Raw genomic sequence first — 18,617 nt, 5'->3', positions numbered from 1 at the left:
CATTTAGCAAGCTGAAAATCAATTTCTAAAATATATATACTATCTATTCTTACATTGATCTTAATAGAAGTTCCAAATCAACTTAAAAGTTTTTTTTATTCTATCAAAAACCAATTTAAGTCTATATTTTTCCTACTACTTTCCAGCACCAAACCAGTTAATGAAAATTTTGGGAGTTCAAGGAAATATTGCTTTTTCACAACCTATTTACCACAAGAAGGTAGTTGGCATAAAAAATGTATGCATAGATGGAATCGATGTACTGGAACAATTGCAACTAATTATTATCCAATTTAATCATCATAAACAGAATAGAGAGTCTAAGAGTTGCTACCAGGTCATCATGGTTGGTTCAGGTCCCTCGTATTTAAATAGAGGGAGCTCTGCCTGCTGGTGAATGCTGACTTTATACAAATGGGTGAAAAACCAGCATAACCTTTTTCAAACTTGGCCAAGCCAAGATCAATAATATGCCTTAAAAGCTCGTGCTTCTCCACGAAAGGTTGTGCCTCAAACTGTTCAATTGGTATCCACTGCATGAGATCATGAAAAGCATTTAAATGGAATTGAAAAACGAATAGTAGCTTCAAATTTGCACAGAAGAAACAGAAATATGGACACATTGTTTAGTGAGCATCCTTCCTTTTTGTTGATAGATATTCATAGATATGATTTACACACACCAAATCAGCATGGTGTCTGAGCTGATGAATTCAAGAATGGAATGATGGCATCTGTGAAAACATCTTTTCATTCGCAAAGATTCTTGTAGCATCATATTTCTGTTGTTGTTATTGTTCCTCTTGTTGTTACAATTTAGTCAGAAAAAGTGTGAAGATAATTCACGCCTATTGATTCATAATTCCATGACAGTTAAAATTGCTAAAGGTATAGTATAGATGTTTTAATCTATCAAAGACAATAATGGTAATTAAACGAAAATCTGCTAGTTGCGTAATTATCAAAAAAGTTCTTGTAGTTAAGTGAGAAATGCTGAAATACACCAAGTCTGACTTGAATGAATTAAGTTGTCAGTTATTCGCCAGGCAATTGAAATAGATCTAATTTGAGTCACAGTAAAATGCAGAGTTCAATAGAGGTTGCAACATCTTCAAAAAAATTTTAAAGCTTACATTTCCTTTTCATAACATTTTTTTTTCTCAACTAAAGAATCAACTTCCACTCAAAAATTACATGTATTGCAGGGCGCCATTTATTTTCTATAGGAATCGGTAAAAGTTTGACCAGAATAAAATCTTGTGATATCTGTGAAAATAGTGCCAGATCTTTTAAAATATGTCACTAAAATACACCAAAAAAATGGAAGAGAAGGATCAATTTACTATTTCTCTTTCAAAATAATGTACATATACTAATTTCAATTAGATCAGAAAGTATGATTACTCATTTCATTCTATTTGCATGTTAACCCACAAGATCACAATTGTATTACCTCAGCAGCCTCAACCTCTGAATCTTGCTTCTTGATATCTGATGAAATGGGGCGCAACATGCAGATGAAGAATAAATCCGACTTGTCAAAGAAAGATTTGTGGCTTTGCCTGGAAATTAAAGAACACAAAAATTGAATTTGACTTCATCCATAGATTAAAACATTACTTGTTTCAATAAGTATTTTGCACACTTTAGTGACAAGAAAAAACTAGAAAAGTCTAATAAGATCATGTATTAAAAATATCAAAACATACTAGAGTGATATTATATTATATGATTCCATAAATTAACAGAGGACAATATATAGCCCTTTATTATGTTAAGCCAACTTGCACTGACCCTGGTACTGCTATTCTATTTCCATAAACACCTTTAACATAGAGAAAAGTAAATAAGCTTTTTTGTAAGAAAACAAACAAAAAAAAGACAATTAACTTAGAACTGATACTCCCTTGAAACAAAAAAGAGTAACACATCTAAGTTGCAAAAGTTTATTAAAGCATAGTTTAAAGGACACAAGTCAATGCTGCAGTAACACGTTTAGCTAGAAGTATACCTGAATGCAAGTACTTCAACGAACTCAGTGTCAATCTGCCAAACGTAGGATAGTGTTAGCCATATTTCTTTCATTAGAAATTGAAATCAAAAGAAAATCCAACAAGTATGTTCTTTTGGGGGGCAGTTTAGAGCATACTCCTGTCTCTTCTTTGACTTCCCTTACTGCCCCAGCAGATATATCTTCACCCTGGTGAAATAGGAAAAACTTAATAAAAATGGGCAAAGAAGACAAGATAAGTATAGTATATTTTCTAAGAGGTCCTACTGGATCTACTACTCCTGTAGGAAACTTCCATACACCTGATCCACGGAACTTGCCACTCTTTTCCTGGACTGCAAGAACCTTATCCAAATTGCAATTTCCATATCAAGTTGAGGTCATAGCAAGAACTTCACATGATGCTAGAAGCTTACAGCTTAGCAAAATCTACAGCAATAAGGATAACAATTCAAAAATATTTTGTTATTAACATTTTAGAATGAGTAATTTCTTTTCCAACCCCAAAGGGAAAATTGCAAATATGCTAACTATATACAAATATAGTAATTTGAAGATACTCCTAGAAATTTTAATCAAGCAATTTTATCATATGAAATTATATAATGAGCATAAGCAACAACAGTGTCATTACTTTTAACATCATATAATGCTTTGGAACTTGAACAACGATCAATATCTTTTGCAATTTTTTCTATTTATTAAGTTTATTTAGAATTTTGGCATAAGTCAAAGGAGGAGAAGATAAAACAAATATAGATACAAGAGGCAATCTAGATATGTGACTTTCCTAAACGTCAAAAGTTTGACTTATGTTTCCTTAAATTTGTCATTGTTCACCAGTTTAACTTATGCTAGTTGAATAAATTTGTAGATCAAGAAGAAAACATATGAAATATTAAATTTGGCAATTTCAATTATGTTATTTCCTAATTTTGAGGATAATTATCTATTTTCCCCTAATTTAAACAATGAGTAACCTAACAATGAAAATTTTGATCTGATGACCCTTTGGTTATGTTATCAAGGGTACTATAAAACAGAAAATGAAAGTTATGGGTATAAGAGGAATTTTACTTCTCTTTTGTCATTCATGACAAAAGCACCAACTCCCACACGATGTGTAGCATTCACTGGCAATGTATTTTGAGTTGCAGGTATCCAATATACAAGCATTAAATAATTTGGCTCAGCATGGTGATATCGAAATCCCTCCTGAAACATGACAACCAACTATATCAAGTTTCAAGGATTCAAGGATACAAACAATAAACAAAAAACAATATAATGCATATTTACAGTATCACATAAAGTATGCCTTAGAAGAAATAAATCAAATTACTTGAAATCCTTGGGCTGGACTCTGTAGAGAGTTTATGCCTATTTAGTATCTATATGCTTTTTGAAATAAGGAGCGCACACCAAGACCTTAAGACTAGACAAAATTGAAGCATGAAATACCAATTAGAGATAATCCATGTAAGAGCATTCCAATTATTCTATTCAGAATATGGGATCAAGGGAATTAGGTTTATGACATCACATGCCCATACCCTAAGTGACTAGGACTCAGGTACGAGTATCTGACATGCATATGGATCTGTGTCTGACATGACTATTTTTGAAATTTTTTACACATGATCAATAGAAATATCAGCTGCCCACATGCAATATTGGGTATTTGAGTATCGGGTGCTTAATATGGGTGTGGAGGGGTCAGATGAAGAGTCCAAGTGCTAAAATTCATAACAAGGTCACGTCTTGTCAGCATGAGTATAGCTAAGGCAATCATAGAGTCTGAGAAGTTATAAGCATTGCAGCATAATGTAGATTAGTAATAGTTACCTCAACAGTAGGTTGAACGAGACTTGCAAGTTCAATTGGCAATTTGATCCACACACCTCTCTTTCCCTGAGGAATACAAGTCAAACTATTTGTAAAAGATGCATAGATGTATCTTATCCAACAAACATAACTAAAAGAATCTGTATGTAATTAAAGAAAAACAAGAGTCCTAATTTTAGGATCAAGATAGAATTCACTTCCATTTTAGAGCCATCATCCTCAAGGTTTTTGATAATTTATCAAGGTTCACAAGAAATTTTGTCCTCTGATCTGGAACACAGTTTCTGTCACTAAACATTTTGAATCCCACAGGCTAACTAATTTTGTATAGTGAGAGTTTTGTAGCTTTCTTTTGCCTCACTCAAACTGTCTAGGCATCTCTAATTTATAACTAACTATTTACATCAGCAAAGTGCATTTAGATGTATTATCCAAAAATGTTTCAATAATATTCAGGTCTAATATTATTAAATAATAAAATAACAAAGTCCAAGGAAATAAATTGGTTGTCGATCAATTTCAGATCATTAATTGCCAATTATTCTTATTATAACAATAATCATCAATATAGAGTGCTTAGTATCATATCTCTCAAGCATATAGATTTGGAATGGAGGGAAAAATGACTCCTTAAAACTCACAAACTGAGCACCTGTTTCCTCCAAATTTCCAAGGATGCTCTAAGCAAAGATGCATAGGTTCTTGAGTCCATTTGATCTTTCACCTCAACAACAACACCTCCATGATCATCATTGGTAGCATGTAGTACTTCAACTTGTTCTCCTTGGGTAGCAAATGCTGAAGTCATAAAAGATTGATTTTTTTTACTGAATAAAGACCATGCAACAGGTTGGCTTCCAGTTCTACCAGTGAGATCTGATAGGATGTCAACAAAATCAATATAATGATCAAGATTTAACTGAATCTCCTGTTATTTAAAAACTGAGTCCAGACAATGATGAACTTAGTGCAGAATAAATAAATACAGCAAACAATAGCATTTTCTTGAGTCAACCAATGATTCAGTCAAATTGAGAAGCATGAAGTACAAACACTGTTTTGAAAGGCAATAGATGCAATTAGGGTTATGAGGCAGTAAATTGTAAGGCACAGGCTCAAGCCTCAGGCATTGCCTAGGAAAAGTGATATATAATTTGATTACAACATCTATCTGATCTATATGTGCATGTAACATAACCCATGTATAAGATGTAAAGTCACACACTAACATAACACATAAATGTTAAAACCACTGCATAATCAAAATCTCTACTATTGTAATCATGTCCATAAAATACCAAAGAATCTCATTCCTGATAAGTATCAGTGTCAACATCATTAATTATGCTAAAAAAAATTATCAAAAGAAATACAGACGTTATCCTTCTTAAGCAAAACTTCAGAGTTCTTAGTCATTCTAGCTTCCTCATTTTTTTCTTCTTTTGTACATGATGAAGGTAATATCAAGTTACAATTGGCAGCCAAAAAATGAATATTAGAAAATTATATAAAAGACATAGGACATGATGCAGGAAAATTTAGGGAGACCTAAATTTTTGTTTTCAAAAGCTGATCCTTGTTTAGGAGAATAAGTTGTTTTCAAGAGTAGATTATTTATTTACCATGTTTGTAGGGAATAATTTAGTTATTTACAAATTAGGTTAGTGTTAGGACATTTAGAAGACCTCTATTCTTCTTCTGCCATCATCTTAAGTTTTAATTAAACCTGTTCTCTTTGTGAGTTTTGGTTTTACCAAGTGTTGGATCGATAAGATAACAAGAGAATTGAAATTTTATTACTGAATTACATGTTTTACTCCTCAGGCCTTTTGTAAAGGCATGTACCTCAGTGCTTTCCTTTTCCTATGTAAGTTTTCCTTTCCTCAACTGCTAAAGGCACTATCTAAAAACATAGGTTTTGAGAGGGGCCACAAAAACCCAGTGTAATTGGGACACATGACTCCCTCTTCAACTGTTTCAATCTGACAACTACCATAGATCCAGGGTAGCATACTTTTTGGTCAAAGAAAAGAAAAACCACCGTTACCCTCAACAATCATCTCATTTTCTAGAGAAAATTTGATGACAATTATCTAACCTTTATTTATTCATTCATTTAATGTGTATGCCCAAAATTGGTTATGGCATGCATGGAAATAGCCACCATGTTACATGTAGAAGCACTCGAACAACAATTCAAATGGCTAGTGTAAATTGAATAATTCAATTGCTATATGTTAAGACTGTTTGTCATGCATTTCCAGTTGATTAACAAATGCATTTTTCATACTAACTGTAAGTTGACTAATCAGGTAGAGAGGTGTCTTAATTATTATTTTCCATTCCGTTGTATTAAGTAATCTTGGTGCCACATACTTTTTCAGGTCATCGATGTGCTTTTGTGTGAAGAGGCAGTGAAGAAAGGTTGTCGCCTTTTAGTTGAGTCGGCGTGGCATACTTAATCAGTAGGAAAGCCAAGAAACACGCAAATGCATCATCATCCTGAACACGGAAATGAAACTACACAAAGCGAGAAATGGGAAGGGACGACCTTTGGCGGAGCTAATCCGAGAAGAAAGGGGCTTCGGCAGAGAACTGGGCCTTCTGCGAGAAGCCGGCGAGGAAAAGCGGAACAAGCATCGGGCAATTGGGGGGTAGAGACCAGCCGCATCGAATTGGAGCATCGGAAGGCGACATCTTTGCATCGCTACAGCCGATCTGCGAGAGAGCAGGAGCTCCGCGGCCGAGGGTTAGGCGACGTGGAAAAATATGAAGCTTCCCTATTTTGACATAGAACCGGAGCTATGTTATAAGAATCCAAACGATCAACATTTCCCTTTTTTTTTCTTTTTCTTTCCCAATTTACCACTGTCAAGTCATTTTTATTATTTACAATTGCCAAGTTCAATTTTCTTTTCAAATTTTCCCAAACAAAAAAAAAGGAGGAATTTGATCAGCAGGCCATGCATTCATGGATCGAGGAAAAAACAATTCACGAAACAAGTTCCATGTTAATTTATCTTTTCATTAATCAGCGAGAATGAATCTCCATAAACAAATTTCATCTTTCAACATTCCACAAATCAAACCTAAGAGGATACGAAGAATCTCAAATCCGAACAGAACGCCAATCCTACACATCGACAGGCCAAATCGACTAAAAAAGGGGAAAAAATCTATAAACCCTAGAATCTACCAATGCAAAACATCCCTGCCGGACTCCAATGTAGGCATGCTAATGATCGAGAGAATGGGGGAAGCCGGGAAATCATAAGAACTTGCCTTTCAGAAAGGAGGCGGAACAGCGCCGACGAAGAAGGGCCGGCCGTCGGAGGATCCAGGCGTCGGCGGCTCCTAGATCACTAAAAAAAACTATCGTCAGTCTCGATCACTTTTAACTTCTACAGTGTCGCGGAGCATTTGATATTCCTTAGCCTTTAATTCTTAATTCTTAACTCTTAAGCAACGCCAACGCACTGAGTCAACAATAATGGCCGTCGTCATCAGTATCGCTCACCGACTCCTCTTCCTATAAACTCCAAGCAACGAGAGAGACAGAGATGGGAATCATGGAAGCGACGGGCGTGCTCCAAGGCCTCGGTGGCGAAGCCATGTACTGTGTCGTCGTCGCGTGGCTCTCCATCGTCTCCTGGATCATATTCTCCTACGTCGACGACGACTCCCAGCAGCCTCCTCGGAAGCGCCGGCAGTGACTGCGGCGGCGGCGGCGGCGGCGGAGGTTGCAGAAGATGCTCTTGTAACTAAAAGATTGCCCCTGTTTTAACTGTTATGTAATGAATAATAAACAGAGGTTTGATCTTTTTTACAAAAAAAAAAAAAAAATTATCATCTCAGTGATTTCATACTATCGATCTTATAATATCTATAAAAAGATAAATCAAAAAATAACAAATAATAACGACGAAAAAACAGAAATTTGATCAACTGTTATGATCGTTGACGACGATCGAGCTCTTCTCGCACAGTGACGAGGAGAAAGAGTGTACAAAGCTCTAATGAGTTCTATTTTGTTATTAAAAAAAGGTTGTTTTGGAAGGATAATGTGTAATGATCTTCTTATCTTTACACACGTGGCATCAAATATCGAGTGGAGGTGACACGTGTACGTGGCTGGAGTTTCGACTTCCGAGTTAACTCGCTCCGAGTTCGACGCTACGGGCTGCGACCCGGTCGTAGAGGTCTCTGCCAGCTCGACTGCATCCTTTTCGATATCAGCCGTCGATCCGTTCGATCGGACGGTTGCGGCATCGATTGAGTCGTTGGGCTTCTACGGGAGAGTCCCATTCGAGCGTCGCCCACCGGCAGTCTCTTCCAGTTCCAGGCGTGAACGGATTTGGGCGAGAGGAGGCGGCAGAAGGGGCGAGCTAGCTTCGCCAAGGGTAAGATTCAGTTTTCTCCAGCTGCTTCCTTCTTCGATCTCGCCTCTTCTCGCTGCTCTGATGGTTTCGGCGATCGTCCTGATCTGTTTAATCGAGTGCGTTATTTTCAGATCCCGTCTCGAGTGGAATTCTTTATGCCTGAAAGAGGCCTAGGGAAAGAATGGGTGATGGATTGGAGATTTTTGCTCTTATTTGAATTGCAGTTCTTTCTTCCATTTTTCGTGAAACTTAATTCTCATCTTGAATCTACACGATCTTCGATGCAAGATCAGTTTTTTTTTTCCGCTTGTGCAGCGGGATATGCTTGTTTTCTAGGCTCGTTTTTTTTGTTCAAACGAAAATTCTCGTTTACTTATGAGTGTCTTTTTTCGGTCAACAGCTACCGATTGAGTTGCTGTGACGAAAGTTGTTGAAGCTAGGAGCTAGGTTGTTATCCACTGACTTGTGAGTAGTAAATGAAACTGTCTGATTCTTGTTGTTCTTTGGTAAACAAAGGGAAAAATCAGATGGTACAAGTTTCTCTTTTGGTTTTTGATTTTATTATACTTCTACCAATAACGCTTTAGAGAAGGCCCTGCTTGGAGTGAAAACAGGAAACTTTGAAGAAGTAGTAGCTATATGTGATATGGGGATTTGAGTACTTTTGATGTTTGGTAATCCTTAACCATTTCTAATTCTGTTATGTTGCTGCTTAATCTTAGTAATTGATTTTAATGTACTTTTTCAGTTTTTATATGGTTTGTATTGTAGTTGTGCTTCTTACTAGTTACAAGTCAAGTATATAAATTTTTAGATTGGATGTAATGCAGAAAGGAAAATATTGCACAAGGTATATACTTCAAATGTTTAGTATTTAGTTTCTATTATCCATAACCATATTTAACTTTTATTTGTAAATGCTATTTCCTTTTTTTTATGTTTCCATATCAGCCTATTCTTTGCTTGTTATATTGCATATTATGTCTGTATCCATAATTTGTAGTTTTAGAAAATAGATGGCTTAACACAAATATACTAGATTGTTTATAATATTTATTGTTGTCATGCTGACTAATTTAAAGACAATTTAAATTAAGTGTGAACTGTGAGGTACATACTAATCCAGTTAAACTTATTCCATGTATAGTAATTCCGGTATGTATTTTTATTAATTTGAACATGGTTCTCACTTGTTACCTAATATTAATATCATGTCTTGTTGTTCTTATTGTTGCTATTGGTCACAAAACACTGTCTTTTTTTCCATTTTTCTTTTCAGTTTGATTTTCTGCACCAGATCATCTTAATATATATTCTAGATGTATTCACTTCAATTAAGACTTGTTGCATGCTTTTTTAGTTATTAGAAGATTTTGCATGATACTTAAGTTAAAAGGACTCCTTTTTCCTCTAGAATTGATTTTTGTAACCAATATTATAATTTTGATCTTCTCATACTTGATATTGGCTGATGGTGGATGAATGATTGCTAAGACGCCAATCTCTTTGTTATGAAGAATTAATTTCTAATTTGTACAAGTAGTTAATTGGCTTGGTTTAATTTAAAGTGGAAGAAGAGGAGTCGTTTTGTTACTCTTTAAACCTTTATTGTGTTCCTTAGTGCTGAACCTACCTTTATTTCCATTGCATAACCATCTATTTCAAACATGTAGGCCTGAATAGTTTGAGGACCTTAAAAGGAAGATGAGTACAAGCAATATGGATGGGAAGTTTGAAAACCCACAAGGAAATTGTGACAAACATACCATGTCATCATCTCTGCCATCACGTGATCTTCCTGTCCATATTGTTGAGCTAATCCTGAATCGCTTGAGCTGGCTTGAAGCTCTGAGTCTTGGTAGAGTATGCCGGACATGGAAGGCTGCAGTGCAAAATTACAGCCCTGTGGGAACACAGAGCCCATGCCTCCTGCACCTTGGGTTGGGGACTGTTCGCTTATTCAGCACGGATGAAAAGAGTTGCTCTGTGATTCAGCAGTCCAACTTGAATGGGGAGTGTTGTGGTGCATACAAAAGTTGGTTGGTGTTTAGAGATCCACCTTCTGATAATATGAGTATAGTAAATGTGATAACTGGAGCTAGTATCAAGCTTCCACTTCTTCAGATACAAGGCGACATTTTTGTTACCCTGTTGTCAACCCCTGCAACCAGACATTGTATTTTGTTGGCTGAGGTGAGAAATAAGAAAGAGTCAAGCTTTTTTGCTTGCCGTCCTGGGGATGATGAATGGGATGCATTGGACAATCTGTCTGATGCATTCCTTCTTCAGTTTTCTGCACTCTCAGAGGAGAAACTCTATTTTGCAGAAGAATCTTTCCTCTTTGTTGTAGACTCAATACTCCGTGCCAACTCTGAACCTTCATTGGTTGATTCATGGCGCTTCATGGATGATGGGGAATTAGGTATGCATTTGATAAAGCATGGTACTGAGATTTTGGTAGTTCTTGCATCAAAGGAATATAAGAATGGGCCCATTAATAATTTCTCAGTATTTCAGCTTAAGCAAGAAGCATCTGTGTTGAACATGAAAAACAGGATCTACCAGATGCTTCTTCCACAAGTATCATTTGTCAAGGTGGAGAGCCTGAGGAACTACGCAATCTTTTTGGGAAATGTACAGTCAATATGTTTTCCAGTGAAAAATACAGGATGCAAAGAGAACTGCATATACTTCACTCAACCGTTTGATGAAATTGCTTGGCATATATTTGATATGGAGAACCAAAGCATTACTGATGGTCCTGTTCTCTGGTCAAAGGCCAATTTTAGGTCTCTTGTCTGGATAGAACCAGATGCGGCTTGACGAAAGCCTACATATTATTGGTGAGGAAAAAGAAAATCTACAAGTGTTGATAGCCTATCTGCATCTTTCTGCAGCGGCTGCATGCATTTTATAGTTAAATTTTGCATTAGAAACAGAAGGAAATTCTCTTTCAGGTTTGAATGAGTCTGTTTTCCATTTTGAATTGGGAGGATTACGTATGCAAAGTATTGGAATGGTTGGACTGGTTGTGATACCAGATGTTGATGCTTTCCCTTGCTCTTTGATTTTCCTTTTGGAATGTATTGTGCACAAATATTTCTGCATTGTGTGACAGACTCTTTTGGAATTCTATTTTGGCTGTGTTAAGTTATTCCATAAGAATGCAAAGAAGGTGAAGTGCTGATCAAATTGAGGTTGTGGTTCAACATGCTTTTGCGTCTACTCCCGGTATTTTGCTTCGATTCTAGTACAAAAAATAAAATAAAACAAACTGTAGTGATCAAATATCTTTAGTCAGCTGTGGATGTTTTTTTTTTGTAACTTTGCAACTTCTGCTATTGATTGTGTTCGATGAAACTCTCTGTTGTGTAAAATTAAGGTGTGTAAGACTCTTACTGACCATTTTAGATTCAAAGAAATTCACATGGAGTATCAACAAGCTTTTTTTTAAAAAAATAAATAAACTACAAAACACAAATACACATCCTCTGTGCTGTTTTATCTTTCCATTTAAGCTACTTCATCCTCTTAATTAGTCCTTTCTTGTTCTTATCCCAAGCTCTCTACTATCTGTTGTAGTAGCATTTCCTCATCTGTACTTAATTCATCCATGGCTTGTTTATATCAGGATCAAACACATTTTTCTCATCTTCGTTCTCCGGAAGCACAAAACCACCAAACTGGGGTTCTATAGTGCTACAAGGCCAGTTCATCTTGCTACCTTGTCCAAGCCAATCCCTCAAGCTAATGTTCTTTGCGAATTCGATAGTTGGAGCTTTGTCTTTTACTTGTTCAACACCCTTCTCCATGGCCTTTTGTTCATCATTATCTTCCACGAGAGCAATTGAACTTCCATGGAGTTGGAACTCAATTGGGTTGTACCCGATCAAACCTTCACCTACTTGGACTTCATCCTTCTCTAGTTCGGAGTAATTCTGGATCGCAATGAACTCATAATCTACTGAATTGTTAGAGATTTCTTCACTTTTTTCATGGCAATCCTCCTCTTGTTCTTCTTCCTCCAAACCATCCCACAACTCCCACACATTGATGACTTCGATATCTGCAATCTTGGACGATTGCTTCTTCACAGCATCCTCGAGTGTTATGGCTGAATTCTCTTTAGGCTCTTCGGGCACAATCTTTCGAGATCCCAAATTTGCAGTGTGAAAAAGGGAAGACAGTTTTTCTACACCTTTCTTCGAATCGAGCTCATCTATCATGTTGGAACCCCATTTGATTCTTCGATCGGTTACCTTTTTGTACGTCGACAATCTCGTTGATGGCTTCGAAGAAACACAGCCCATGCTTGAATGAATCTGAAACTGAAAGATTAGGACTAGTTAAGAGACAAACTTTTGCTCCTTGAAAAAGGTAAATTAACAAGCTCAAGCATGTATGATTCATTTCGAGACAAATAGAACAAAAATTAAGTAAAGATTCATCAAACCTTGGAATGCCTTCAAATCGTGATCAGTTGAAGCTTCTTTTTCTTGAAGAACATAACTAGTCTTTATGCATTCTGTGAAATCAACAATAACTACAGGACTTAATGCCTGAACACGCATCATGCAAAAAGAATGCTGAGAAAGGAATTAAAATTTTATTCATTCATGTTTGACTTTGAACTTTTTTTTTCTTCATGTCTGATTTTCTCTTTCTGTTCAGATAATTCTGTGTTATTATGAGTTGTTGGCAAGAAAGATTCTTAAATTAAACAGTACCAAAGAATTCTTCCAGAAGAACACAATCAAAAAGGACATCAGTGTGCCGGTTTTATCAAGGCATTCGTTTTGATGGAGATATCTTTGTTTCCCACATTTGTTTAGTTGGAGTGAGAGTTTAGGTTTTATTAAAAGATTTTATATTTATCGTTTGTCTTTAAACTAATCAAAATTTTCACATAATTTTAAATGCATAAAATTTAATAATGTATAATGTATTGCAAAATGTTTCTGACGTTTTCAGATTGTATATCATCAATGATAGTTGATCATTTTTTGATCTTGATGCATGATAAATTAATCTTTTGAAGAGAAAAATCATTTCATTCATAATTTATTGAATCAAGTTACAACTATATAACTTTGATTCTATCGAAATATATAGAGTTCTTTTGCATAGATGGCTATGTATATCCATCATTACATCAAAACATAGTATTGTGTTTTGATAAAAGTACACCCTTCTTTGATAGATATTAGTAGATAAGTTTTTTATATATAATTTAGATGTCTAGATTTCACCCAAGTAATTCTAATGGTAAATAATTTTCTCTTAATTCATCTATCGAGTAAATTCGCAGAGATACAACTTATGCATACTCGAAATTGACTTCTAAAATATTGATCTGAGTTGAGATTTAAACTCTAATTCTCTTATTGCTCTTATGAGTGTTTTACTACTATATCACATCTGTGGAGTGGTACAAGTTACTCTTGATAGAATTTAAGGATGGTTAGATTTGATGAGTTAAGAGGTGAGAGACTTATGTATTGAACCAGAATATAGATACAAAAGTGGTGCTTCAACCATATTGATGATTCCATAAACTAAAGAACTTTGATGATAATCAAACATGATTATCCACTCACACACTATACTTAGATTTCTATTATAGGCAAAGAGTGGAGGATTTTCATGAGAAAAAGGTGTTATGCCACTTTATATAGAAGTGACAGAGCATGGGTTTAAAGTCTCTTATAGACATTGTTGATGAGTATTGAAGATCTCTTTGACATTATCCTCTAATCAAACATGATTTGTGACACTCATATAGAGCCTTTTCTTTGATCAAGATCTTGAAGAGAGGAGATTTAGTTACTATCTACAAGATGAAGCTTTTGCGAGACACATCTGAGTCAAGGTCCAAAAGAAAAGGCTAAAATTCAGGGCCATCACATGCCAAAAAGAAGATTGAGCCTCTCATCATAAAGAAAAGGCCTGCCTTTGACGACAAAAAATAAAGAATCACTAGACAGTCATCGATTATCAATGCAGGGGAGGCACTTTTCTTGACTAATCTGGTGTTTGGATTGCCTCAACAACTAGGCAACAAAAAGGAGTACTGGAACCTCCAAAATTTGCAATTCAAAGCGTTCTATTCACAAAAATGACTGTAGGAAATTTGCTTCCATCTCTGCAGACTGCAGACATGAAGACAATTGTATGAGCAGACATTGTTTTTGAGTGAGTTACACATCTCCAGTTTTCCATTAATTAGCTGCTTGGTGGAGGAGAGAGAAGAGAGAGAGAGGGGGGAAGTTGACCGGTCTTTGCTCCAAATCTCCCAGCAAAGCTCACTGCCAACCATGTACAATGCTGAGCCACACGCCAGCAACATTATTGCTTGTCTTCTTCTGCTCCATTGAATCCCCCTGCCCAATGATGTCTGGGCGTGGTTGCCCTCCCAATGCCTCGCCAACTTTGTATTTCTTGCCGATCTTTGGCTTCGAGGAGTGTGAAATTAATTGAAGGAGTGTCGTTGTATTATTTATTCAAAGCCTGAGGACTGGCACCACCTCTCCTCCCTCCCACTGATCTCATTTCAAACCTTGGTCATGTGAGCACTGCAGCAATTCCGGTCAAAATTCATGTATCCAGAGATTGATCGAGCTCTTGGGCTTTGGTGAGCAGACTGTTTGTTGTTTCCTTGTGGACGGTACTCTTTCTTTTCTTGCTCCTGAAGTGGAAAAGAAAATGGCTGCGCCGTTCTTGCCCTCCATTTATCTTGTTGCCATGGAGACGAGCACGCACCGAGCTGGAACGTGAAAGAAGATCTCTTTGTGAGTTGTTTCTTCAATCATATTCTGGTTTACTGTTGAAGGAAGGGAGAGATTTTAGCTATTGATGGATGAATCAACCTCTCAAGGCCCTCCCACTATGAGTGATGTCTTCCCAGATTCCTCTGGACCAAGCACATCGACGCTGACCATTAAGATAGCAGGGCCTTCGTCTGAGAGCGGAGAGAAATCTGCCCCAATATCTCCGTCCATCTCTCTCTCTCCACACCTGAACTCACCTTCTCCGCCTTCATCTGCATTTGTTTCGGCTCTGCAATCTCCGTATATTTCTCCGAGAGCGTTGGAGCCTCTGAATGCGAATAACAACTACTCCACAGCGTCGGCCACAGCTACGATCCCGTCAAGCACATCGTACTCCGCTTCGCATTCTGGTGACATCCCAAGCACCTCCTACACTCCTCCTTCAGAAAGGTCGGATTTTGTTGCAGACCAAGTCGACCAAAAGCCCAAGTTTTCTGATGCCATGCTGCCTCGCATATCATTCTCCTTCCCGGTTCCTCGCATCTCGCTCACAAAAGGCTCGGTGTCTCCTCCTTCCGACCTGAAACTCCACGGCTGTGATGTCTACATCGGGTACTATGGCCACAGCCACATGCTCAACTCCAAGCTGTTGAAACTTATAATTCATCCGTAGCGCACGGGGCACGCGCTGCGGAAAGTTGCATCCACAGCACACGGGCGCGCTGCGAAAAGTTGCATCCACAGCACGCGGGTGCGCGCTACGGAAAGTTGCATCCGCAGCACGCGGACGCGCGCTGCAGATGTAATTTTCCACAGCGCACGCCCCGCGCGTGCGGATAATTATATTCTTAAGATATAATATACCTATATACACAAATATAATACAAATACAAATAATATAACATGCTCAAAGCTATAATTAATATGTATAATCCAATATACAAATACCACATACAAATTAGATCTCAAATATTGTGCATATATATTAGAGATAATCATCTACATTTAGTTAGATAAAACAATCCAAACAAAAATTTATCTTTACTACAAATAGTATATGATCAAATCTATATCAGTCAGACAAAACTATAAACATTGATGCTCAAACGACTGTGCTTCCTATTGCATCCTCAAGAAAAAATATCTCTTTGTTTGGTCGAATGATAGCCAATCGAGCTTCCGCAAGTGTTGCATGTGAATGTCGTGTTCCAAGTAATAAAAAGATCGAATCCACAGGGACCGTGGAACTACTTACTAAATCTAGCACAAAAAGGTGGAGAGAATATAGATCATGAGTTGTGTTGGGGGAGATGGGAGTGTTCTAAAGTGCTTTATCCTAGAAGGCAGAGAAAGGGATCGACTGTGACACTGATGGGTGAAGCGATCCTAGGATTTCGGACTCCTCAGAGAATGGATTAATCGACTTGGATCCTCTACCTTTCCTCAATAACTGTTCAATTGTAGGAATGTCAACCAAATTATCCAATTCAACCTCGTCAGGTATCCTCGAATTAAATCATTGGTGTTCTTACGTCACTCGTTATTGGTTTGAAACGGTTCTAGAAGCCCGGTTCAAGGTCTGCCCGTGTCACTCAGGCGCCCCGGAAATACTAAAAGAACCCTATCCACTGTCACTGGATATCCTTTTACAGATCTCTCCCCAATAACGAATGACCGCTAACTATCCCTCATAGGAATTCAACTATGTATTAGGAAACCCCTCGGAATCTCGCCCGGTTCAAGGTCTGCCCCTTTTACAGAGCGCCCCGGTATACGGCCTAATGATTCCCCAATTCATAGTAAATCCCTACCCTCATGGATTCACACAACATAATTTATCATCAAGTACAAGCATAAATCCACAAAGCAATGCACAGTATTTCATAGAAAATCGGTAGATTAATCAAATCCAAATACAATCATCCATTACATCTGATTTATCCTACATCCTAGAATCTAGGGAAATCTACTCCATAGTGTGGAGAATACAATCCAAAAGAAAGAAAGAATACATCTCTTCCCAAAGGTATACAAAGAAATGCAGGAAATTAGACTTATCTTCTTCCTCGGAGTGAAATCTCTGCGTAGATGAGATGAAGATGGTCTGGAGCAGTCGGATCGGTGATGGATCGTCGAATCTCCCTCCGAAATAGGCGTCGGCGGCTCTAGAACAACTCCGGTGGCTCTCCAAAGTCTCCCCTCTTTCCTAGGTCTCATTAGAGACCTATTTATAGTGCAGGGTTCGCCCCCGTGCACACGGCCGTGCCTGGGAGGCACGGCCTTGTGTTGGCCTTGGGCAAAAGAGAAGGCACGGCCGTGCCTTGTGGGCACGGCCTGAAGCTGTGAGGTCTCGGATCTGGGGCACGGCCGTGCCTCTTAGGCACGGTCCAGGCTTGACTTCCTTCTGTTTGATGGCACGGCCGTGCCTGGTAGGCACGGCCACACACTGACTGGAGCTGAATTGCTGGACACGGCCGTGCTTCTGAGGCACGGTTTGCTGCTTGGGCTCTTCTGTTCTGGCACACGGCCGTGCCTATTGAAACACGGCCAGGAGGTCCTTGAGACACGGCCGTGCCTATGAGGCACGGCCCTGTCTTGCCTGATCTTCAATGATGCTCCGTTTTGCCTGTTTTCGCTCCAATTTTCATCCTGAAACACGTAAAAGCACGAGCAGATCTCCGAACTAGGAAATGCAAGATACATGCCTAAATGCATGAATATGGGATGCAATGTACACAAGAATTAAGCGATAAATCCAGAAAGATGTGCAAATAAAGCATAAATACAGGTATACATCCTACGCACATCAATCAACAAGGATGTCAATTGTGGAAACAAACAATAAGCATCAAGATGATGTTGGAAAAGCATTAAGTACCAGAGGATTTAACGGGAGGAATGGGATTTTGATCCACGTGCTGGCCTGCTCTAGCTAGCTTATGCACTTGCAGAATAGCTTCAAGCTCCTGTAACACAGTTTGCTGTTCAGAAACAGGTTCCCTTTCTTAGAGGCTACAAACACAAGATTAGAAAAGTTAGATGTTTACTGTTAAAAGAGAAAATCAATAAATAAAATAATGAAACATTAAACAAATACAATTACAAGTAGAAGCACTGCCCCCATTAAACAAGTCAGCGACACAGTTTATATATGTATAACCTGGCATCAGAAGAAATCCTGTAGCTCTCCAATATATCATTGCTTAAATGAATTAGACTAGCAGCTTGACTATCACCATCTAACTTTCCTCGTGAAATGGCGCAGATTGCATCTGAGAGACACTTGTTAACTGTTTCCAATGCTACAACAAATGCTCCAACTCTCTTGTGTATTTCTATAGACTGAATATTAAGAGAGTTATTCAAACAAAATTTTCAAAGCTATCATACAGAATATTGTAACAACTGCCTAAACTTTGACATGGATTTTCAGCCCAGTCATCTTAATATTTTAATATCTATGAAAAATAAATTTTGGTTGATGTTTATGCATCTTTCAGTATACTTCTGAACCAAACAATATACCTGCAAGAAGGTGAAATATTTGCTCTTCAGATAAAATTGAATGTCTAGTTATGCCCAATACCCTTACAAAAATGGTGGATTAGATTTGTC

At 37.6% G+C, this 18,617-nt stretch overlaps 2 protein-coding genes and 1 pseudogene across 4 annotated transcripts; 1 reads left to right on the top strand and 2 right to left on the bottom strand.

The window, feature by feature from the left end:
• Nucleotides 1-233: 233 nt before the first annotated feature.
• On the bottom strand, nt 234-7,381 carry LOC141836625 (nudix hydrolase 2-like). The gene is made up of 10 exons (XM_074724130.1): nt 7,139-7,381; nt 6,408-6,636; nt 4,509-4,732; nt 3,857-3,922; nt 3,089-3,226; nt 2,279-2,356; nt 2,150-2,200; nt 2,012-2,046; nt 1,454-1,562; nt 234-533 (listed from the first exon to the last, which is right to left on the bottom strand). The coding sequence occupies exons 2-10, from the start codon at nt 6,559-6,561 to the stop codon at nt 342-344; spliced, it is 1,047 nt and encodes a 348-aa protein (XP_074580231.1). The 5' UTR covers nt 6,562-6,636; nt 7,139-7,381; the 3' UTR covers nt 234-341.
• Nucleotides 7,382-8,153: 772 nt separating this feature from the next.
• Nucleotides 8,154-11,368, top strand: LOC141836622 (uncharacterized). Of its 3 annotated transcripts, XM_074724127.1 has the most exons (3): nt 8,159-8,256; nt 8,636-8,700; nt 9,909-11,368. In XM_074724127.1, exon 3 carries the CDS (start codon nt 9,940-9,942, stop codon nt 11,056-11,058), a length of 1,119 nt encoding a protein of 372 aa, XP_074580228.1. In that variant the 5' UTR covers nt 8,159-8,256; nt 8,636-8,700; nt 9,909-9,939; the 3' UTR covers nt 11,059-11,368. The 3 variants fall into 3 exon arrangements, with proteins under 3 accessions (XP_074580227.1, XP_074580228.1, XP_074580229.1); XM_074724126.1 differs by lacking the exon at nt 8,636-8,700 and having other exon boundaries at nt 8,154-8,256; XM_074724128.1 differs by lacking the exons at nt 8,159-8,256; nt 8,636-8,700 and adding an exon at nt 8,343-8,420.
• Nucleotides 11,369-11,565: 197 nt separating this feature from the next.
• On the bottom strand, nt 11,566-12,773 carry LOC141836626 (uncharacterized; annotated as a pseudogene).
• Nucleotides 12,774-18,617: the final 5,844 nt, after the last annotated feature.

The sequence above is a fragment of the Curcuma longa genome, chromosome 10, assembly GCF_044706935.1.
Source record: "Curcuma longa cultivar G26 ecotype Majalengka, Jawa Barat chromosome 10, ITB_CL_G26_1.1, whole genome shotgun sequence".
Lineage (NCBI taxonomy): Eukaryota > Viridiplantae > Streptophyta > Magnoliopsida > Zingiberales > Zingiberaceae > Curcuma > Curcuma longa.
The sequence above is the reverse complement of the archived record's forward strand: the minus strand, read 5'-3'. Positions and strand labels throughout refer to the sequence as shown.

Excerpts from the sequence above, each read along its gene's own strand:
- LOC141836625 (XM_074724130.1), bottom strand. The coding sequence starts at position 6,561 with ATGCAAAGATGTCGCCTTCCGATGCTCCAATTCGATGCGGCTGGTCTC. Across the intron at positions 3,227-3,856 it reads TCGTTCAACCTACTGTTGAG|GAGGGATTTCGATATCACCA; the intron begins GTAACTATTACT and ends GTCATGTTTCAG. Across the intron at positions 2,357-3,088 it reads TCATGAATGACAAAAGAGAA|GTTCTTGCAGTCCAGGAAAA; the intron begins GTAAAATTCCTC and ends AATTTGGATAAG.
- LOC141836622 (XM_074724126.1), top strand. The coding sequence starts at position 9,940 with ATGAGTACAAGCAATATGGATGGGAAGTTTGAAAACCCACAAGGAAAT.